Source organism: Myotis nattereri, assembly GCF_964212035.1.
Source record: "Myotis nattereri genome assembly, chromosome: 5".
Lineage (NCBI taxonomy): Eukaryota > Metazoa > Chordata > Mammalia > Chiroptera > Vespertilionidae > Myotis > Myotis nattereri.
Window position 1 is genome coordinate 84,233,498 of NC_138080.1, and position 24,057 is coordinate 84,257,554.

The 24,057-nt window shown below is 40.3% G+C and overlaps 1 protein-coding gene across 3 annotated transcripts in view; it reads right to left on the minus strand.

The window, feature by feature from the left end:
* NR3C1 (nuclear receptor subfamily 3 group C member 1) overlaps positions 1-24,057 on the minus strand; it is a 102,036-nt gene that overhangs the window by 15,190 nt on the left and 62,789 nt on the right. For all 3 annotated transcript variants that reach the window (XM_081091776.1, XM_081091775.1, XM_081091777.1), the window contains exons 3-6: positions 14,985-15,148; positions 7,575-7,691; positions 2,669-2,947; positions 1,107-1,251 (exon numbers count right to left, since the gene is read on the minus strand). In XM_081091776.1, coding sequence (XP_080947902.1) covers positions 1,107-1,251; positions 2,669-2,947; positions 7,575-7,691; positions 14,985-15,148 — 705 coding nt within the window. The remainder of the gene's footprint in view (positions 1-1,106; positions 1,252-2,668; positions 2,948-7,574; positions 7,692-14,984; positions 15,149-24,057) is intronic.

Sequence of the window (24,057 nt, forward strand, 5' to 3'; positions counted from 1 at the left end):
GAGATAAGCTGGTGTGTTTGTAAAATGTATCATCTTGAGTGGGAATGATGAGTATGTGAAGGAGAAGGAGAGAGGCTAGGTCTGGAAAGACGGAAACCACATTGAGTGTCCTGGGTGGCGGGTGAGGAGACACTGTGCATTGGGGACACACGAGATGTGAGCACACTGTGCTTAAGGAAGAGCAAATTAGCCAACGTGATGGTGGACAGGTGGGAGGCAGAAAGCTAGTTAGGAAACTCCTGCAATGAGTTAAGGGGGAACGGATGTCTGACACACTTCACAGAGAGCACAGGTACAGGAGGCCAGAGAATAGCTGATTTATGAAATCTTAAAGCATGGCTGGTTCTCTCCCAATTAAAAAAAAAAAAAAAGAACAAAAAACTTTTGTTCCCATGTTCAAGTAATAAATGTGGTGAGCCTTGCCATGCGAGGAGCTAACTGTTCTCTCTGGATCTGTGCTTCCCACTCCTCAGCTGGGATGCCTCACCTGTCCCTGAGGGCAACATGAACTGTATTGTGCTTTTTCTGACTGGAATAGGGTTATGTCATCAACCCATTGTATGCCATAAACGTCTGTAGACGCAAGCGGCAGACCTTCCCTACACACCATGTGCATCTATAAAAAAAAAAAAAAATGTTTTCCCTAAGTGGCAACCCTGACCAACTTTAAAGTCATTTTTCGTGAGAATTTTCAGCTGAAAATATTCAAGAACACCCGAATTGTGAGTAATGTATTTATCTGTGTAATATTCATTGCAAATTAATTTTTTTAAAATTAAATTCAAAATATCTTGGCATGTGGGGATGGTTTCCTTTTTGGACTTGTGGCAGTTAACTGGTTAAACAATGCGCTGCAGGATTCCTTTTTATTTGCTATAGACTTTGAAACCCAGAGATGCTCCCTGTTTAAGAAATATCCTGGGACAGTAACAATGCCACTTGTACATTCGCTCTGTTATACTTGGCTTGCCTTAGCCTTGATAAACAACTCTATTTCAGGTTTTCCCAGTTCCATGATACCTGGTAGCATTGACAGTCCATCAGGAAAACATCAGCTGGTCATAATATCCTATGAATACAGGGAAAATGACTCACAAGTGACTTACTCGTTAATAATCAAATCAGGAGCAAAACACAGCATGTTTGCATTGGATTGTCTGTATGATCTCCAGCCCAGGGCAAATGCCATGAGGAACATCCATGAATATTGCAGTAGGGTCATTTGGTCATCCAGGTGTAAGTTCCTGAATCCTGAGTTAAGAGAAATAAAGGTGTGAGGAAAAGCTGTAGTTGCCAAAGCAAAGATCATCTCTATGGAAACTGCCAAAGACCAGGTATGAACTAGTCTTGTTGGGGGACCTCTAACAGACAGGGACATGTAGCACCCAGCTGCTCAGTCTCCCTTGGTGACCTGTGAAGATCAAAGCCCTCAGTGCTCTGTAATAGCATTCAATGTTCAAAACCTTCAGAGCAGCTAGTTTTTGTCACCTCTTGCCTACTTAAGTAAATATAAACTCACTTTTTGCCTACTTAAGTAAATATAAACTTAACTAGAGGCCCGGTGCATGAAATTTGTGCACTGGGGTTGGGGGTCTCTCAGCCCAGCCTGTGCCTCTCACTGTCCGGGAGCCCTCGGGGGATGTCTGACTGATGGCTTAGGCCCAATCCAGAAGCCCTGAGCCAGGCTCACAGCTGGTGAGCGCAGCGGCGGTGGTGGGAGCCTCTTCCACCCCTACAGCAGTGCTAAGAATGTCCAACTAACGGCTTCTACCTCTTTCCTCTGGCAGTGTAGGGATGAGAAAAGGTCAGTCACTTCAGTCTTCTCTGTCTCTGGTTGTGTGAACAGAGCTTGTCAATTCCCCTCTAGCTGTAAAGTCAGGGAGCCTTAAAATATTCTACTTTAGTCCATTTTGACAGTGTTACCATGTCTAATTTTTACCAATTTTACAAATAACCAGATTTTTAAAAGTGATACAATGAAGGAAAACAAACTGAAATCTAAGAAATAGTTTACATTTTCTTCTCCTTCTTAAGTGTAAAAGGAATTCTGAGTAAGTCCTGTTAACTCTGTGATGTTACATCATCCTATCTGAAAAGCAGGGAGCAGTGTAAAACTTTTACTATAGACTCTCCTATAACTAGAATGAGGAACAAGATAACACCATGAGACCATGATGATAAAGATCCAGAATGTTTTTGTTTAAGAAACAGACTCACAGAACAAATTGGTAGTTGCCATAGGAGAGGAGGGGGATGGATGAAAAAAAGTGAATAAGAGGTACAAACTTTCAGTTACAAAATAGTCATGGGGATGTAATGTACAGCACAGGGAAGAGTCAATAATATCTTAACAACTTTGTACGGTTACTAGGCATATCATAGTGATTATATCATCAAGTATAAAAATGTAGAATCACTATATGTTGTATACCTGAAACTCATACAATCTATAATAATAAAAGCATAATATGCTAATTAGACCGGATGTCCTTCTGGATGAAGCTGGGCTGCAAGAGAAGCCTGGGTCCCGGGTGCCAGGGGAAGGGAGGCCTACTCTTGCATGAATTTCGTGCATCGGGCCTCTAGTAGTGTATAATAGGAACTATAATTTTTTTAAAAAGGAAAATACAAAATATGTGTCTTAGCTGTGTCACCGTTTGCACCTTACCTGGTATTGCCTTTGCCCATTTCACTGCTGCGATCACCTGTCGCCCACCTAACATGTTGAGTGTGGTCATGATCCGCCAAGCAGTGTCTGGGATAGAAGAATCATATCCTGCATACAGCACCTCCGGCTCAATGACCTCCAGCAGTGACACCAGGGTAGGGGTGAGTTGTGGTAATGTTGCAGGAACTATTGTCTTGTTAGCAGAATTTTCAGAAGTTTCCTGTGAGACCCCGGTAGTGGCCTGCTGAATTCCTTTTATCTTTTTCTTTGTTTTTCGAGCTATGAGTATTAAAAAAACACACACAGAAATAAGTTGTGATGGGAGGTGGCAAAGTTTATTGAAGAGTTATTTTAATTTCTCAAACTATTTAGATACGAAAGAGTAGAAATGGGTGTGTTTTTTTTTTTTTTAGCAGTTATGATAGTGACATGGAAAAAGAAAGGACCAAGAGAAATCCATTTGTATATTAATTTCTGCTACAAATAAGTTACTTCTTTATTATAGTTACTAGGGGCCCGGTGCATGAAATTCGTGCACTGGGTGTGGGGGGGGGGGCGGGGGAGAGTGTCCCTCAGCCCAGCCTGCCCCCTCTCACATACTGGGAGCCCTCAGGTGTTGACCCCCATCTCCCTCTGATCGCTTGCTCCACCCCCCACCCAAGCCTGACGCCTCTGACCCAGGCTTCAGGCCTGGTCAAGGGGACCATCATATCCCCCCAATCCCCGGCTCCGCCCCCCACCCAGGCCTGATGCCTCAGCCAGAGGAGTTGACCCTCATCACCCTCCCATCACCAATCACTGGATCGGCCCCTTGACCAGGCCTGAGGCCTCTGGCAGAGGTGTCAGGCCTGGGCAGGGGACCCCCAGCTCCCTGCGGTTGCAGGCTCCGCCCCTGCCCAGGCCTAACGCCTCTGACTGAGGCGTCTGGCCCAGGCAGCGGGGACCTGCAGTGGCAGCGGGGGGCGCCACGATCGTGGGCTTCGCTTTAGGCCCAGGCAAGGGACCCCTAGCTGCCGGGACTGCCAGCTTCGACCGTGCCCAGCTCCCATCGCTGGCTCCACCCCTACTTCTTGCTAGCACTGGCCAGGGCGGCAAAGGCGCCTGATTCTCCGATCATGGCTGGGGGGCAGGGCAAAGGTGGCCCCAGGGCCGCCTTTGCCCTGCCCCCCAGCTCTTAGCTCCCCCCTGGGTTTCAGATCACTGTCAGTGGCAGGGGGCTTCTTCCTGCTTTCCCTTTCGCCTCCCTGCATTGTGCCTACATATGCAAATTAGCCGCCATCTTGTTGGCAGTTAACTGCCAATCTTAGTTGGCAGTTAATTTGCATATAGCCCTGATTAGCCAATGAAAAGGGTATCACCGTATGCCAATTACCATTTTTCTCTTTTATTAGTGTAGATATTTTATACAACATTAAGTGTCTTACAATACTATATTAAAGCAGTCTAAACAAATCACTTTCATAGATTCTTTTATAAATTAATTTCTGTCTCACTTTCACTTTAAAGTCAAAATTTTCATTGGTTAAAGGCAAATTTCTTTTACTACCAATTGAAATAAAGAATCTAAGCTTGTAATACCAAACTAGAAACTCTGGCTTAAGGTTACTCTAAGTTATAATAACATGTATAGTGAAGAGAGCTATGCTATTTACAGCCATGCACAAACGCCCCTTCTTATCAAGAGACGATGACATGGCAGATCACACACTGAAGACAGTAGTAGTACTAAGAGCAGTAAAAAACACTTTTTTTTTTAACCTGTAATAATGGATACTATTTAGAACTAAAAACATGAGGGAGATGAAGAGAAAAACTTTACATTTCTTCACATATATTACCAGTGGGTAATTTTCCTTTTATAAGAGATTTCTATTGATGACTATAATCCTAAAGCATCCATTTTCATATTATATGTAAAGTAACTAAAGCTCTCTTGTAATTTTGACTTAGTTTGGAACAGTGTAATCAAATGACAGCATGGATTCTGTAGATTTCTGAGTAAATGAAGTCTTACCCTTTGTTGTTTAGTGACAAATAAGAATTACATTATTATTTTTTAGCATATGTGCTGCTGAAGTGAGCACAGAATTATAGGATTCTTGAAGAGAAAGTACGCAGAGCTCCAGGGAAGGGTAAGGACTGTCATTTATATGAATAGGGAAATGTACCTGTCTCAGTTATCAGAGATGCAAACACATTTTGCTAATGGAAAAGTGCTAATCAACTTTACACATAAAAGACAGTTTGTTGAAGATAGATTTTGTGGCAGGAACTATTATCCCTATGTCTGGTGTTAGAGAAAATGTCCTGCCATTTCCACTGAGTAGAATAGTCCCACTTCTTACTTGCTCTGTGTTGAGTGTGGCCCTGAGAAACTTCAGAATTTTTAGTCAACATTTCAAAACAGGATCATGCCAACTTTCATTTATGTTCCCACACTATACTGGAGACACGGTGTGGTGCAGCGGTAAAGCGCACAAATCTGAAAGCACCGTGGCTGAATGTCAGGCATCGGTGCCTTAAGTTTCCTCTATAAAATGAGGAGAATATTAGCACCTACCTTGTAGGGTAGAGGAGAATTCAGTCTGGTGAAATGTGTAAAATGCTTAGAACAGTTCCTGGCACGCATTACATGCTAGGATAAGAATGTCAGTACCTCAACTGGCCTTAGCATATTTTGAATTCAGACAGTGCAAGTCTACAGAGGAGTGATAACGTTTTAAACAGGACATAAGGAAACCCTCTAAACAATCAAAATATCTCAATGAAGCCCAGATCTCAAAACCATGGCACGCACTTGGTTGACAAAGTGAAAGAACGAGCACGACCCAAATCAACCTACTGAAATCGGACTGGACACCCTCGATGAGCTCTAACTGTAAAACGCCGAGACTGTGTGTTCACACTCCACATCAGAACCCAAAGGAAAGGACATGACAAGCTGGGAGGTTAAATTTTAAAAAACCTTCTGTGACTCAGCACATAATTAGTTTAATTTCTTACTATTCACCTACAGTCCTAAATGAGGACTGATGCCTCTGAATAAAGCTCAAAGAGCACATCCAATGGCGGGGTACTGACTAGAGCAAGGAAGGGCACTAGGATGTTTCCACAGAACTTTCGCAAGGAGTTCTTAATTGAATACTTTAAGAACTTACTATTTTAAAGCAATTTAGTTAATAAGATTTTTCCTGTATATGAAGTTTCTGACTCCTTGGAGCCTATGGTAGATTAACGTTCAATATGTGATCTCTACAGAAGTATTCTCGAGTCCGGGATAGCTCCACTTCCTTGTTAATAAAAGTAGAGACATCTTAGTTTAAAAGTTAGCTTTAAGATATTAGATATGAAATCTAATAATGTCATAAGCCTCCTTGCCTTTAAATTCCACTTGACTCTCTACACTAAAAATAAAGCTGTATTTTGGAAAGATCACAATATACCTTAAAATGAAGTACAGAACATTTGGGATCACCATTAAAAACCTTTATCTGTTTTCAAACTCTAGGCACTTCAGGCCAGGAAGAAGGCTGCCTTAAAATATACCTTGAGAATTCTTTGGTAGGGGCAGCAGCACCAAGTTACTTTTATGGAGAGAATTGGGCTCTGAGTGAGCCAGTGGCTTCTGCGAAGTTACTCTGGGGTTATCATGACATTTCCTGGCTTAGGGGAAACTCTCCAGTGAACAAAAGAATATTTATAAAGATTATATTGTTCTTAAGTATTATGGTCTGCTAGACTATTATGGTCTGCTAGACACTTCTGGCACTTACTCCAAATAAAGGTTTTATATACACTGGAATAATTGAACACAAAAATGAAGCTTTTTTACTAAAACCACACCTATGCAAAAACTCTATGAACTTCGATATTTAAAAGCGTTTCGGTTTTTCTACAAATTATCAACTGCATGGTATGTGCTAATAGTTATATTATTAAATGACAAACTGGAACTATGTAGTCACATCTATAAATCTTTGTATTTAAAAACACGTACACAGTACGTGCTAGAAAGCTCTAACAGTCTCCTATCAAAAGAACCACGTGGCTTCCATCCTCCCTCTAATATCACCATGTCTTGTTTAATGGATCACTCTTTATAAGATTGGCTTTTCTAAAATACAAATCTGATCATGTCCTCTGCCATTATTTTCACCTAACTCCTACTCAGCTTTTTTAGACCTAAAATTCAATGTTGCTTCTTCCAGGACGGAATTAGGTGACACTATTACGTTTGCAGTGAGCCACCCTGTTTTGTGATTTGACTCTAGAACCTAACTAGACAGGTAATTGCTAGAATACAGGCACTGATTCATTGTCTTGTGCCTGCCTTCTTGGGGAGCACTGCTGAATGAAATGCTGCTATCACAACAAATAGAAGCACATGGGCTGTTAGATCACCATCACCACCTTCATCGAACTTGCAATTTCAGTCAAAGCAGAATTCCTAACTTTCCAGAGGAACATTTTTAAACGATGACATCAATGTTAATTATATAACTTGTTACATAAACAGGAATCTGAAAATCAAACTTATACCTAGTTTCAGGTTTCTTCTTTCCTTGCAAAACAACAAACCAAACCCATCCAAGGCCACTTTGAGTTTTCCCCCTGCAGATCTACAAAAGTAATGTCTCAAGTTTTGTAATTCTCATTATTATACAATTTCCTTTTTCAGTACATAGTCTGGCTATACTGACTTCAGTAATAAGAGCTGGTGAATAAACTTAAGCAATAATGAAATATTCATTTAGAAATTCCTACTTTTATTGAATAATATAAAATTGTGCCAGTCAAGCACATATATACCATAATAACTAAATTATTGCAACCTTTACTTATATTTTAAAAAGTAAAATAAATTTTCATATGATACAGAGAGAGTTCCGTTCAGGTCTGACCTTACCTTCCAGGTTCATTCCAGCTTGAAGACATTTTCGATAGCGGCAGGCAGGGCAGTTTTTTCTTCGAATTTTATCAATGATACAATCATTTCTTCCAGCACAAAGGTAATTGTGCTGTCCTATAGGGAAAATAAAGGCACTGTTAAAATTTCACAGGTCTCAAAGGAGATGCTTTCTGGAATGATTCTGTCTGTTTCTGTTTTAGGCAGAGCGGAGCCAAGGAGCAGAGGCACTGACTGAGGAAGGGAGAGTGGACCTGCCTCCATTGTCGCTGCAAAGATCAACTAAAAATGTCTTTTTTTATTCTAGTCAACATACTCAGAATAGTGTATTAAACACTGCATGGCAGCATACAGAGAGAAGAGTGAACGTCTCACAAACGGGACACCGCCATGTGAGCAGCTCTCAGATCAAGAAGCAGAGCAATACCCCACAAATGCCCACCAAGGGCAACTCTTTCTTGATAAATTGTGCTTTAAACAGTTTCTTGTTTTAACAGTTACAGGAGATGTCTGTACTCACTATTTTATTATGACTTCTGACCTAATGCTAAGGAGGAATAAAGAAAAAGGAAACTGGTTTTAAAATACTGAGTCCCAAAGGGAAATGACTTTCATGTAACATTATTCTACCACATGCAAATAAAATGTGCTCCCCCTCCCAATATTAAAGGAAGCTATAGGTAAACAGTTAATCTTAAAGGTTAAGGTTGCCATCAACTAGTTAGGTGAACACAGACTTGACAAACAAAACTACTGCAGATCCTACAGAGACTTATTTCACATGCTTTTAGAATATAAGAATGTTTGAATTCACCATTAACCGCCCCCCCCCCCCCGCCCCAAGTATTAAAGACCACTACTGTCTAAAATCTTGTGGTGCCCAGTTATTAAATAATGTGTTAGAGGCAGAAGTACAGTTTTCACCTGGTGAAAGTTTTCACGGAAAATTTCAAAGGAAAAGACTGAAAGTGCCCCCACCCCATACGCATAATCTTGTAATTTTCTTTGAACCTGGTTGGTGAAGGAAACTATCTGAGGATCTGCTGGCCTGGCAAGAACCAAGGATCCTCCTCCACAAGATGAGCATCTATATATATAAAAGCCCAAGCGACTGTTACAACCGAACGACCGGTCAACTGGTCACTATGATGTGCACTGATCACCAGGAGGCAGATGTTCAATGCAGGACCTGCCCCCTAGTGGTCAGTGCACCCCCACAGCCAACCTCCCATGGTCCCTACCCCTGGCTGGCCAGTCCCAATAGGGACTGGGCAAGACGGCCCCAATTGTCGGCCAGCTGAGGGAACCCCACCCGTGCATGAATTTGTGCACTGGGCCTCTAGTATCTAAATAAATACATGAGACAACTAAGAGTCCATGTACTTTACACTAGAGGGGGTGGTCTTCACAAGAGTGCAAGCCATTTCTCTTCTCAAAAATAAATCATACTCAAAGAGAAGAGAAAAATTCAATTCACTAGGTTGACTATACCTAGTTCTGATTTTTAGGGAAAGATCCTTTATGCATAGGACAACCTAAGACTTGCCTGAAAATAAACTGTGTTTACTTCTTCCTAATAGGATAAGTCACAGTGCTCTTTAAGCATTAGTTTTGGGTAGATGGTTAACTGTGTCCAGTTCAACTCTTTGTGAGGCATAGGCCACAAGAGCTGACTAACAGCCCTGCTCCAGAACTGCTCTCCAAGGCCAAATGTCTGCCAGCTACTTCAGTCCTGTCCACGCTGTGGACGTTTCCTAGCTGCTTTACTTGAACATAAAGTGTGTCAAGCCAATAATTCTACCCAGTAATTCTATCCTCTATTACAGCAAAAGTAGGAACAAGAGATGTATCCATTGTTGAAGCAGTTATAATATAAAGAATTTTGGCTCCATAAGAATATCGCCAAATCACTGTCCTGCAGTTACTGGAAAAGGCAGTTGAAAAAATTACTCATTGCTAAAAACAGAAAAAATTCGAATGCTCTATTTGTATCCAACCAAAATATCAAAATGTGCATAGGATGCTAATAATGATTTCTTTATCCCAGGTATGTCTTAAGCACATGCAAGAATCTGAGCTAGAGGATCCGTGGGCATTGTGTATTTAAGTTAAAATTAGTCTTATCTGGTTAGTAATATGAAATTGGGCAAGTCTGTGTCTAATTTAGAAAATAAGGAGTGGTCACTCTTTTATAAGGCCTGGACATGAACCACTAACGTCAGTCCTTGCCAATCCCTTTGATAAGACAAAGGGATGTCTTAGTATGGAGTCCCTGTCTTGTACCACTTGGTAAATTCCCATTCTAACTAATAAATACAATAGAGAGTAGACATCAGGAGAAAAGCCTTCAAGCCAGCTGAAATTTCTTAACATTTTGTTTGCATCATATTTTTGTGGGTGGTTAAAACCTATTTTTGGCAAGTGACTCTAGTTTCTATTTGTGGCAGGTGTGGTAGCCAGCCTCCACGATGGCCCCCAATGGTCTCTGTGCAGTCCCTTCCCATACTAGGCCAGGGCTGGTCTGTGTAACCAATAAAAACATGGCAAAAGTGACAGCATGTCACATCTGAGATTAAGCTGTAAAGACATTGGTTCCATGTTGGTTAGTCTCTCTGTGGATCGTTTGATTTGGGGGAAGCCAACTGACAGCAGGCTGGAGGAGCCACACAGTGGGGAACTGAAGCTGCTGCCAAAAACAACGCTAATGGGTGGCAGGAGCCTTCAGAGGACAGCAGCTCCATCAACAGTGTGATGTAGCCTCACAACTGCCCCAGAACCACCTGGCTCAGAGCTGCTCCCAAATCTCTGACTCGCGGGAAGGGCATGACACAGTAAATGCCTTCTATTCATTGTGGAGGTAATCTGTTGTACAATAGATAATACAGGAGGAATAGTAAAGTTGTGTGTTCTTTTTTAAAAAAAATACTTGAAGTTTTAAAACAGAATGATCTAAGAACAATGTTAGTAAGTAGGACCGGGATGCACAGACATGAACAAGACCCTGAAAGTGCTATGGGACACAGGTACCACACAAAGGGTATATCCTAGGTTTTCCGCAGTTTGTATACTCTGTTTGAAGTAGCCAAATTTTCAATGTGAACTGTCAGCTTGAGCTTCTCTTACCTGCTCTCAAAAGCAGTGTGTACAGTGGAAAGTGTACTGCTAAGGTGTCGGGAAACCCTGATCTGAATTGCAGCCCTACTTTCTAGCTGTGTGATCTCAGTAATGTTTATTAACTTTTCTGAAAATTATCAACTTACCTGGCTGGCTTCTGCAAGGTTCTTCCAATAGTGCCTAGCACACTGTAAGGGCTCAATAAATGACAGCTATGAAACAATGCCCTTGTAATAACTTTCAGAATCTAGGTAGATGATGAACAGACAGGTGACAATCTGAGTTCTGCAAGCTAAACTCTCTGAGCCTCAGTTTCCTAGTCCATCAACTATGAATCCAACAGCATCTAAAAGTTCACAGCTGTCAATTAGGTGGTATGACATATATAAAACAAGGACTTCATGCATGGTAAATTAAAGGTAGCTGATGCCTATCTTCATAATGACCCACCAACAAAGATGAGATGTACTATTGTGCAAAGGGAACATAAAAAAATGCGACTTAGGGGGAAAACAGATCACTAAACTAGTATACAAAAAAGAAATGGAGCTACCCATGTATGCAGAAAGGAGAGACCCAGAATATCAAATAAAGAAGTTCAAAATATCTATTCTTGATCTAGTTTTTATGGAGAATAAGTAAAACTTTGGGCAAATTCTGCAAATTTCCTAAAAACAATTAAGTGTTTGGGCAGTTACTATAATATGCCAATTTAGGGTAAAACTCATCATGTGTAGCAGGTGTTAGAAATGAAGTACTAAGTATAATGCACATCGTACAAGCTACATCTTCAGAGTTTTTAAAAAGTGCTCCAAAAATGTATCTGGGCCTTAAAACATTTTCATCATGTCTAGAGAGGTTGTCAAAGGACTACAGAATTGTAGAGCTGAAAGGGGCCTTGGAGAACATTAAAATCCAAGGAAAGGATTTACTTAACAGTCCACATTTAAGCTTTTCACTATTAATCATGCAACCTAGACATCACATTTAACTGAAATACTTAAGTGATAAATATTTGAAATAGTAGAGCTAATATTAAATTTTACCTAAAAACAAGTATAAGAATTTAATTCTAAAGCAGGGATTAAGACCAAAGAGCAAATAGCTTGGTATTTTACTTGAGAAGTATATTTAGCTCTTTCTTTTCTTTTTAAATTGCATTTGAATGCTTTTACATAGGGCATGCTCCTACATTCTAATGGCAATAACTGCCCACCTTCTCCCAGTTGTATTATATTTTGCCAGAATGACATACTTGGTCCCTGTGGGCATTTGAATTTGCAGCCCTGTTTTTTGGTTTGTTTTTTTTTAAAAGGGGGCACACCTGGAGAATCACCACATGCTTCTGGAAGCTTCAGTGGTTGGCCCCAGGAAGCCTGCACTCTTCTCTAGGAGGCAGAGTGGCTCCTGGCTTGCTGGTGGGCCCAGGCTAAGGATTTCATCCAGACCAGTAGTTTTTTGTTGTTGTTGTTTTTAAATATATTTTATTGATTTTTTACAGAGAGGAAGGGAGAGGGATAGAGAGTTAGAAACATCGATCAGCTGCCTCCTGCACACCCCCACTGGGGATGTGCCCGCAACCAAGGTACATGCCCTTGACCGGAATCAAACCTGGGACCCTTCAGTCCGCAGGCCGATGCTCTATCCACTGAGCCAAACCGGTTAGGGCTGCAGCCCTGTTTTAAAGAATAATTTAGTTAAAATGGAGAAAGAAAACTATTTTTTTAAATACCTTATTTTTTTCAAGGCTCCAATGTCTAATTCTAAATTTCACTTTCAGAAATCAACCTGTCGATATTATTTATGCACAGCAATACTGTATTACTGTTATCACTGCATTTATATCATGGAGGTTACTCATCAGGTAAGAAAGTGATGAGTAAAGTAAAGTGAGGACAAGAAGAAGCTTCCTTCTCTTGGGTTTGCTGTAAATAAGATCTACTTTGTTAGAGGCACTGCTCTAAGCAGGGGTGGACTTTACTCACAAGTGTACTCAACAGCTGGGAGTTACTGAACTGGTCAAACCCTGCACCCCTGTGCTCTAAGTGGGGTAACGAGCAATTCTATAGTTGGCTAATGTATTAAAAAGTAGTCCAAAGAAAAGAAACTGACTCATCTAATTCCTAAGGATGCAAACACAACTCTAGCCAAATAATCCTTCTCATAATGTGAATGAATAAAATATTATTTCTTTAAAAATTAATAGAACCACAACAAAACAACAAGAGAGTCTACTGCATGGGAGAACATATTTGCCAATGTTATCTCCGATAAGGGTTTAATCTACAAAATTTACAGGGAACTTATACAACTTAACAAAAGGAAGATAAATAATCCAATCAAAAAATGGGCAAAGACCTAAATAGACACTTTTCGAAAGAGGACATACAGAAGGCCAAGAGACATATGAAAACATGCTTAAAGTCACTAATCATCTGAGAGATGCAAATCAGAACAACAATGAGGTTCCATCTCACACCTGTCAGAATGGCAATCATCAACAAATCAACAAACGACAAGTGTTGGCGAGGATGTGGAGAAAAAGAAACCCTCGTGCACTGCTGGTGGGAATGCAGTCTGGTGCAGCCACTGTGGAAAACAGTATGGAATTTCCTCAAAAAACTAAAAATGGAACTCCCATTTGACCCAGTGATCCCACTTCTAGGAATATATCCCAAGAAATCAAAATTCCAATCAGAAATGATACATGCACCCCTATGTTCATAGCAGCACAATTTACCATAGCTAAGATTTGGAAACAGCCTAAGTGTCCATCAGCAGATAAGTGGATTAAGAAATGGTGGTACATCTACACAATGGAATACTACGCTGCTATAAAAAAGAAGTAACTCTTACCATTTGAACAGCATGGATGGACCTGGAGAGCATTATGCTAAGTGAAATAAGCCAGTCAGAGGAAGATAAATATCACATGATCTTACTCACTTATGGAATATAATGAACAACATAAACTGATGAACAAAAATAGAGCCAGAGTCAGAGAAGCATTGAACAGACCGTCAACCCTCAGAGGAGAGGCAGGGGAGGGTGTGTGTGTGTGGGAGGGTAAGAGATCAACCAAAGGACTGCATGCATATGAGCATAACCAATGGACACAGACAGTAGGGGGGGTGAGGGCATGTGCTGGGGTGTGAGAGCGCGCGGGGGGGGGGGGGGGGAATGGAGACGTATGTAATACTTTAAACAATAAAGAATTTAAATTAAAAAAATTTAATAAACCAGAGTAATCTTTAGGTAATCTACTCAGGCCACAGTCTTCAAACTGTGTTACAGATGACTGAATTGCATTTTTCACAGGAGGATTCAGTGACTTCTAATAATAATTTGCTATAGAAGGAATTTCTCCTCCTTTAAAGAATTGATGCTATTGTCCTTGTCAGCAAGCTGAGTCTATCACAAAGGTAAAGTTTATGTTAATGTCATGTTTGTACAGTGAAATCAAGATCTTTTCTGACCTCCTCGGCACTTTATCACTTGCTCCTCTGTATTGTAATCTCTGTGCCTTGTTTACTCACCTTTCACTGCCAGTAGACTGTGACAACCCAGACAGCAGGGGGCAGGTCTTACGTTGTATTTTATACCACTCAGCACAGTGCCCAGGCCCAAAAGCAAAATACCTTTCCCTCCAACCTCTCCCTCCCCCTCCCCTCTTTCTCACTGTCACTCATTTTTGCCAGACTGAAATAGCTGGTGACTTTAAAAACAACTAATTGATGGGAATTAAAGCCCACGACCTAATACAATGAGTATTGTTGCTGCCCAAATCCAACCCCATTGTTTCACATGATACTACTTTTACAAAATATATATATATTTTTTATTGATTTCAGAGAGGAAGGGAGAGGGAGAGAGATAGAAACATCAATGATGAGAGAGAATCACTGACTGGCTGCCTCCTGCAGGCCCCCAGCTGGGAATCAAGCCCGCAACCCGGGCATGTGCCCTTGACCGGAATTGAACCTGGGACCCTACAATCCGCAGTTTGACACTCTATCCACTGAGCCAAACCAGCTAGGGCTGATACCACTTTCTTAAAGTTACTTTCTGTTCTCTGACCAAGCACCCTCCCTTCAGTTTATACTTTTCTATTTTATTCTAGTTCTGTTTTATGTTGCTTTTTAAAATGTCTCTTTCCCCCTAGAGACCTAGGAGCCATTCCCCCTCCCTCTTTACAAAGCCTTAATGAGCTTTGCCTATAACAGAAATTTCAAAATCCACTCTGAGAAATAAGAACCAAGTAGAGGAAAAATAAAAACTCTTCAAAACACACACTACCTTCCACTGCTCTTTTGAAGAAGACTTTGCAGCTCCCACAGGTCAAGACCCCATAGTGACACCCTGACGCTTCGTCAGAGCACACAAGGCAGAGTTTGGGAGGTGGTCCCGATGCTGCTGAGCTGGATGCAGGAGGAGAGCTGACATCCGGTCTCATGCCAGGGCTAAAGAAGAAAGAAAGCAGCGTTAGGATTTAGCTGTCACAGCTGTAAAAAAAACCCCCACACATCAAAACACAGTTCTCTTAGCTTCTCCCTCCTCAGCGAGCATGTTCATACTGAACTGTGGCTTCACATACTAGCAAACATCACAAGGTCTCACCTACTTAAACATATTCAAATAATTATTTTGTTCTTTAATACAAAATTACAAGTGAGGTAATTTCTTTTTAAGTATTCCTTAAATAGTTGTGCTTCACTTAGACATTACAATGCTTACTTGCTTAGGATTTGTTTATATTTATAATCATCTTTATTAAGGTATAATTTACATACAATAATTCTCACCGTTTATAAGTATACAGTTGATGAATCTTGTTAAATAGTTGTATAGCTAACACCACGATCAAGAGGTAGTATATGTCTATCACTCCCCCAAAGATTCCTCCTACCCCTTTAATTGCTTAGGGTATCAATTTTTTCTAATTTTATTATCTTGGACAGGCATCTCTATTCATTCAATCATGTCTCATTATAATTCTACTCATGTCCTCCACTTGAGTCAAAATTTTTTATAAAACTTCCTAGAGTTTCTTAGGACTTAGAAGCATTCCTTTCCATAACTTGCTTGTCTGGACTGCAGTGCACGACTGGAAAAAGCATGAAGCTTTCAACACTCAGGACCATTCTGCCTGCCCTCGCCCTTCAACAAAGAGATGCCCTAGAGAAGAAGGTGGGAACGGGGATCTGCTCCTCGTACTGGGCCTCAATTTTCATTTTGCAGACTTTTCACCACAATGAGCACAGTTAGTGTTTAAAGGCAGACATTCTTTTCCTATGAAAGAACTGTACAACGGATATATACTTTTTACCTGTACTCACCATTCTTAACACTCTGCCAAATTTGCTTATAAAGATATATACATATATATATATATATATTTATAAACCAACAAAACAGCGATCCTTTTAATGATGAAGAAAAAATTAACTATGAAATACTTCAGAATAGATCACACAATGCTTTCCAATGTTTCATCGTCCTAAGGAATTTTCATCATACATGCTAATTTTAGAACCAAAGTTACTGTATTATATTGCACTGTATAACTCAAAAGAGTTTCTAAGCATGTAACTTTCTGTAACTAAAAAGTCTCTAAAAAGAGTTTCTGGAGACTTCCCATTCCTTCTCTAGTTATGTGTTTTTCAAAACTGTGAATGGTAGCAATCTGTTGATTTTGGAACTACACATATTAAAGTGGGTTATTTATCAACTATATAAGAAAGTTCATAAGTATATCATTACTTCTTTCTAAACTTTTATTAATTTGCTTATTCTTTTAGCTGTCCCATTGCCGTCCTTTATAACTATAGCCAATAATAGTACAGCAGGTCCTCAAACAATATTGTTCCATTCAACGTTGTTTTGTTATACATTATTTTGCTTAATGTCGCAGAAATTACGGATGACACTAAGTGAGGACTCAGTGTATTAAATCTCAATTACAAATAGGCTCAAACTCACAGAGCAAACTAAATAAATTGTTTTGCTTATCAACATAGTTAGAAATTATGTTTATGAAATAACATCTTTGTTCTGTTTTAGGAATAAAAATTAAAAGATAATTATAGAACGACAATTGTTTTATAAACGTCACTTTAAGTAACTGGGTCTCTAAACCCAAAGCTCCCCCGAAATTCTGTCCTCACATGAAGCTCACTGCACCTTGCCAACCCCTGTTTGTCTAAGAGGCTTGGTCAACAGGACAGCGTTCCCGTCACCCCAATTCTGGGAATATGCCCCGGCGTTTCACATGTTCTCTGACTACTGTGAATAATTTCTGGATGCTTCCCTATCACAAGGCATTGATTCTCTGCTAGCGCTGGGAGTGGGCTGAGTGCATACTGAAAGCCTACAATGAAAGAAAATAACCTGAAAGGACTCTGCTGGAGGTCTGGCAGGAGCCACCTTTGATTAATAGAAACTCGTGACTAATGCAGAGGAGCTGCTCTGAGCCGAGTTTCACAGAGAAGCTGGAAGGCCTGGGAGTGAGTGACCGGAGCAGTGTGTCAGGGAAGCAAAAACGTCCTTGGCTTCTGCTCTGGGATGCCCCTATTCCTGCCCAGCCAATCTGTCATCTGACATCTATTTTTAGGGACCAACCACTTGTTTGTGTATTTAGTTTATGGAAAAAAAGTGCAATATTTAATAAATATTTGAAATTTAGTTCTCATATGTAATACTTACATATATGTGTTTAAAATATTTTTTTTAAATATATTTTATTGATTTTTTACAGCGAGGAAGGGAGAGAGATAGAGAGTTGGAAACATCGATGAGAGAGAAACATCGATCAGCCGCCTCCTGCACACTCCCCACTGGGGATGTGCCCGCAACCAAGGTACATGCCCTTGACCGGAATCGAACCTGGGACCTTTCGGTCCGCAGGCTGACGCTCTATCCACTGAGCCAAAACGGTTTTGGCTAAAATATTTTTAAGTATTTGTAGTACTTTATATTTTTAAAACACTTCTATGAATAGAATCTCACCCCTCCTCTCAACAGCCTGGTGAAAAGGATGCCACAGTCTCTGACGAGGTCATGCCGAAACAGGAGGTTGATGAGGGAGCCTTCTGTGATTACACGGACAGGTCTCAATCCCAGCTCTCCCACTTCAAAGGGCTGAGCCTGTTTCCTCATGAGCGAACTGGGAAGGACAGTGTGTGTGTGTGTGTGTGTTGTGAAAAGAGAATATGTAGAAAGTCAAGCATTCTTTTCTCTTTCAGCAACACTGGAGACTTTATAAAAAGTATTATATAAGTATTATATAAGTGGAAAGTAGTTTTAAGTCTAAAATCTAGCACAGCATTCCCAAATTCTCACTTATAAATTAGAACATCTGCAAGAGCGTTCAGGCCACTGCACTGTGAGCTACAGATGACAAAAGGGAAAGTTAAAACTAAACGAACAAATGGGTTGGTAGAACTGCAGCTAAAAATCTGGAACTTAAGTCAGGCTCTTGGCATCCCTTCAGGCGTTCATTCTGGGCAACATCAGATAGGAACTGAGTATGCAGAAAACTGCCAAGTATACCACAGACATCAGTGGAAAAGAATCAGTTTTTCTCACACAAATATGAGGACTATGATGGCCTATAAAGAACACCATTGGGAGAATGGATGACTTTAAAATGGTATTAAATTGCAAATGTGACCCTGTGATATTGCTAAAAGGGCTAGGGTACAACAAAATGGTTAGAACTCAAAGGAAAACCATATGGAATCGCCATTTTTAAATGATCCATGGCAGAAAGAGATAAAAAGCACCCCAGGATAGGAGTGCATATTTCACTCTCTTTGCATGAAAAGGCTAGAATGTCCTGGTCTTTGCTCAATGTGTGTTTACAGTGATGCCAAACATTCTGAAGATGCTGAGGTTCTGTTAGTAACTGACTACGTCCAGGGTCCTTTCTTTTAAGTGAAGAATCATGTGAACAAAATGCTTTATTTCAGGTGAACACTTGAAGGCAGTTTCCCATGCAGAATGGACACTATGTTATTCCTGAGGCTACTAAGGTTACGAGAGGAAAAAACATGTATAAAACTGTGTTTTTCTATTTAATTCTCTTGCAAGAAAAGCAACCGATGGAAGGAGGATCACTGATGGATAGTCATGGATGGATTATAAAAATTAATCATACACTCTGAGAAGCATGTAAAATGTTCAGGCAAATTACACCCTTTCATTAAGCACATACTTCCTGGCACCTGAATGCCAGGCCTTGTGAGGATACAGCGGTCATATCTTATAAGGAAGCCATGTGATACATGAAATGCCATCCCGAAATGGTAACAAAATCTTGAAACAGATCTAGGTAGGAGTAGCAGAATATGTTTTAACTGCCTCTTGTGTCATATACTGCTAGGAAGATAATCAGCTACATGTACAGACAAATCTGGTTTCAAATCCTAGCTCCTGTGCAACAGTGGCTGGCTGACAACTCCTGAGTCTATTTCCTTATTACTACCATTTTAGGAATTTTTGTGTGGATGATATATCCACGCTCATATAAAATATTGGACATACACTTGATGATAATCAAACAATCCTCTCTTCAACAGCCCCCTTCCCCATTAACTTCTTTTTTTCTCTCTCCCCGAATCCCTCCTTCCCTTCTGGAGCACCTTAGGTTAATGGTCCCTTTAAAAGTTTAAGTTCAGGTAACGGTAGATATATAGTTTTTATAATCTACCAAAATTCGACAATGTCGTTTTGTAAAGGTTAGTGTTTCGATCTGGAATCTGAAACCGTATCAGCGAACTTCTTGGAAGTCTGTTACATTAAAATCCATTGGTCTGTCTTGCACTTTGAAAGGATCTTTCACCCATGCCTGATTCTGTCCTGTCATGCATTAGGCATTTGGAAAACACTGGTTCCCTGAGTTATGCAGACCTTCCAAGTGTTGACACAGTTCATTACGCAGTATAAAGGAGTCACGTTTGTTAAGCTCACAGTGGCAGTTGTGTCTTCCAAAGTTCTAAATTTTGTTTAGAAGTTCTAATTTTTATCAACTGGTAACAAATACTGTCAGTTGTCTTCCTTGAAGTGATAAGCTCACTTCAGTCATTTTTGAGAAAACGTGCCAAGTAACAGAGGCTGAAAATTGTAGCTGGTCCATGGTATACCATGAACAAGTGGCTTATTCAGCTCACAACTTCATCTTACGCATGCTTTCCTCGGAGACAGCCTTCGGATGCTACACGCAGCACAGAGCGTTCTGCACCTGCCCATTTTGTCACACAGAAGGATATTTAAAAGACACCTTCTCAAGGGTAGAGAGTTAATAGAATTAGTATTTGCTTCCTCAAGGATATTCTTAATAGGAACTGGCTTTCTTTTAAAAACAAACAAACATGCCCTACTGGTTTGGCTCAGTGGATAGAGCGTTGGCCTGCGGACTGAAGGGTCCCGGGTTCGATTCCGGTCAAGGGCATGTACCTTAGTTGCAGGCACATCCCCAGTAGAGAGTGTGCAGGAGGCAGCTGATCGATGTTTCTCTCTCATCGATGTTTCTAGCTCTCTATCCCTCTCTCTTGCTCTCTATAAAAAAATCAATAAAATATATTTTTAAAAGAAAAAAAAATAAAAACAAACAAACATGAATGCATGGCAGTGAATACAGTGACTACTGTACCCTAAGATGCCAGTAGTTTTGTTAATCATTATTGTTGTACCATTCTTGCAAATATCAAAAAAGTGAAAAAGGCAAATAAAAACTATGTATAATCATGAAAATCATTGTGAAAAGACCTTGGGGTCTCTCTGGGATCCATGGGCCACATACTGAGAATTGCTATCATAGAGAATAGTGAGGACGCCAAGTCAGACAAGCTAGAATTCATTACCTAACAGCAATGTAGGAGCTTGGTGACCGTTTAATCTCTTTAAATCTCAATTGCCCTATTTCTAAGTGGGGACTGTCGGGTACCTGGCAGAATGATACATATTGCTCACTACGTTAGAGGCTTTCCCCAGAGAGAAAGGAACAGAGATGCTAAACTATTACAAACCCTATTGGCAGGTTGGCTTACCCTTCAATTTAAATAAATGTAATCAACAGCTTTTCAATGAAATGCAATGAATCCATTTGGGAAAACAAGCAAAACCATATTATCACCTCAGAGAACAAGTATAAATTAACATGGGGGGGAAATCTGGAAATAAAGCTGCTACAACTGGGTTAATTTTTTATCAACTACAAATGGAATTAGGTATGTTCTCATTGGTTTACCAGTTTTGTCCCAATACCATAAAGCAGTGATTCTCGACTGGGAGCAGTTTTGGTCTCCAGGGGATGTTTAGCATTGGCTGGAAATGTTATTGGTTGTCAAAACTGGGGAAATGCTACTGACATCTGGTGAAGAGGCTAGGGTGCTGCTAAACACCCCACACTGCGCAGGACACCCTACTCCCCCCACACCCCCCAGCAAAGAATTACCCAGCTGCAAATGTCAGTAGTGCTGAGGGGTTAAGAAATCCTTGTCGTAAAGCTATAAGCAATAAGAAGAGGAAAAAATTTAACAAGGACCAGAAACATTTTAAAATCTTATGAACTATCTTTCAAAATGGAGCAACTGTCCTGAAGCAGCTCCAAATATTATTTGACTCAAGACAAATCCAAAAAAGAGATTCAAAACAGAGCTGAGGCCAGGGACAGCCATAGTGATTAACTTGAGTCAGTAATTTAACTTTATTTTTCCCTTTAGTGCTAGTCCTAAATGCTGGTTTTTACACATTAAAGTCAGCTGCATTTTTCTTATCTTTTCTCATTAGGAAAAAGGTAAATATTCAGCTATACACACCAGGCAATGATATTTCTGAATGCCCATTTAAGCCTGAATTAGCTGAAGGACCACTGATTTAGTGGTACTAATTATGAATGCGGCATCTTCAAAGAAGGCAAGAACAGGATGGATATAATGGCACACTTACTGCCTTCTTCTAACATACATCTCACTATGTATGCAGATACCTACGGAATAGCACTGCAGCTAAACCAACATTAAGAAAGGGAAGGTAACATTATTTCCCTACTCCCTAAAAATGAAATCTGGTGAAACTACAAGTACATTGGTATGTGAGGGAAATCCAGTCATGAAAGGATGTAAAGTTAATCACAGGTGACATTCAAGCTTACAAACAGCTCCACGGCCACCGGTTTCAACTCTAGATATATATTTATTGAATTCTGGAATTCTGAACATTTACTGCAATTTGTAATATAACTGCTGTGAAATACTTGAATAAAGGCGACAAAAATCCAAAACACCATTCATTTCCACCTTAACTACAATAGTAACATTTCTAAACATCTTATTCTGAGAGGGACTTGAGTTCCCCTCACTATACTGAGTAACCCAAGCTTAAAAGCAGACATTTTGCCAATTCCAACCCCTTTTTCACATTCTATTTATTACTCCCTATATCACTACACCATGTACCTTTTTCTTCCTGCCCACTCCCACCGCCACCTAAATGCATGCCTTCTCTCACTCCTTGCCTTAACCACTGCAATGGTTTATGCTAAGCAGTCTCCTGGCTCCGGCTGCTTCTCCTTCCATTCCATCCACTTCACCTTACTGCTAAACTCTTTTTGCCCATCATGATTAAGTGCCTCTGGGCCCTCCATTAGATATAGTACAAGCACAACATGGTCCCAACCTGGTTCTTCTTTCTCCAATCATATGCCATCCCACTCCTCTACAGCAACCATTTGGTTCCGTTATCACCTTAGGTAGGGATAGTGTATTCTACAAATATTTATGAAGTGCCTGGAGTGTCCACCACGCCTTTCTGATCCATGACAACCTCTAGGTTCCCTTAAACACTGCCATGTATCACTTTATACCAGTGATCCCAGAAAACATTCCAATGTAGTAGCATGTTTTTATCAATAATTCCTTTCCGGTAGAGCCCAGCATCTTGTCCAGTGTCCAGTATGTTATTTTATTTAACCCATTTATTGTTATATCTTCATATGCTCTGTAAAAGAATTTGAGGCAGCTAACATGGTAGATATTTATGAGATTATACCCATAATATAGGTATCACCTCACTATGCAAGTTCTTTCGTTATATACATTATCCCCTTTAATCTTCTCCACAAACCTATGAGGTGGGTACTATTTTCAATGTTTTACAGATGAGGAAACTGATATTTAGAGAAGTTTACTTGCCTAGGGTGACACAGTAACTAAAAAAGTCAGGATTTAAACCCAGGTCTTTCTGATACCAAAACTAGCATTCTTAACCAGTATTCCACCCCCCTCACTCTGATAAAGTGGCATAACTGAGAGGCGAAGGTGGATCTATGTCTTCAAACTGAAGCACAATGCCTTCTACTTTGCTGGCTGAGATTTGATGTCTCAGTGATGCACAGTGAAAGGTAGCAAATTTCCCATGCCTGCTTCCAATTATTTGCAAATCAAGATTTTTGTCCGAGTAAGGGTCAAGCTGGTAAACACAGTTGCCTTAAAATTGTGTAACAGTCTGTACTGTTTGGCTAAATTTTCAAATGATCCACAAACTAATATTTATCTCATTCTGCACGATGAGCACAATTCCTAAATCCTTACCAAGATGCTTGTAAAATCAAACAAATACAGAACAGCTTTTAAAATACTCATATTTATGTTAGTATAAAGTAAGAACAAAGCCCCCAGAATCACCTCGACTTGAATAAAGGCGACACACATATCCCTCCCGTCCCTCAGTCAAGAGTCCAGGCCTCGATTCTTAGAGTCTTACATTAGTGGGAGAACTTCCTGTTTTGCTATCATGCCACTCTACCTGACGAGGTGTGTTCGTTGTTCTTGTTCTTTGTTACCTACATTTCCCTCAGGTTTTGATGATGCTCTCACTTCACACCCTACTTTCTAAATACCCACTGAAGCAATTTAAAGGAATAATTTTAAGTATTTAATAGATAGTGAAAACACTGGAAAACTTGTCCCTGGAAGAGGAAAGAAGAAATCAGAACGTAGTCTTCAGGATGATGTAAAAGTGACTTAGTGGCCACCTGCAATACAGGCAGTTAGGTGAAAAACCTGAGACCAGAAAGGTTTTCAGTGGGTGAAATAAAACTCATAGCAATAATAGCATTGAAAACCAACTGACTGATTTTTAATTTTGAATGCTGAGCCCCATGGAGAGGTTTCTTAATATTTATCTCAAATTATCCTTACTACTAGTCCATTTTACAGATGAGAATACAGAAGTTAAGCCATGTGCTTACCCGAAGTCACACTGGCACACTCGATTTTGAATTTAGCACTGCCTGGTTCTAAGATCCATGTTCCTCACCCTCATGATTGCAGGCACCTGCACGGTAATGTCTGCGCCTGATAGTTTTTAA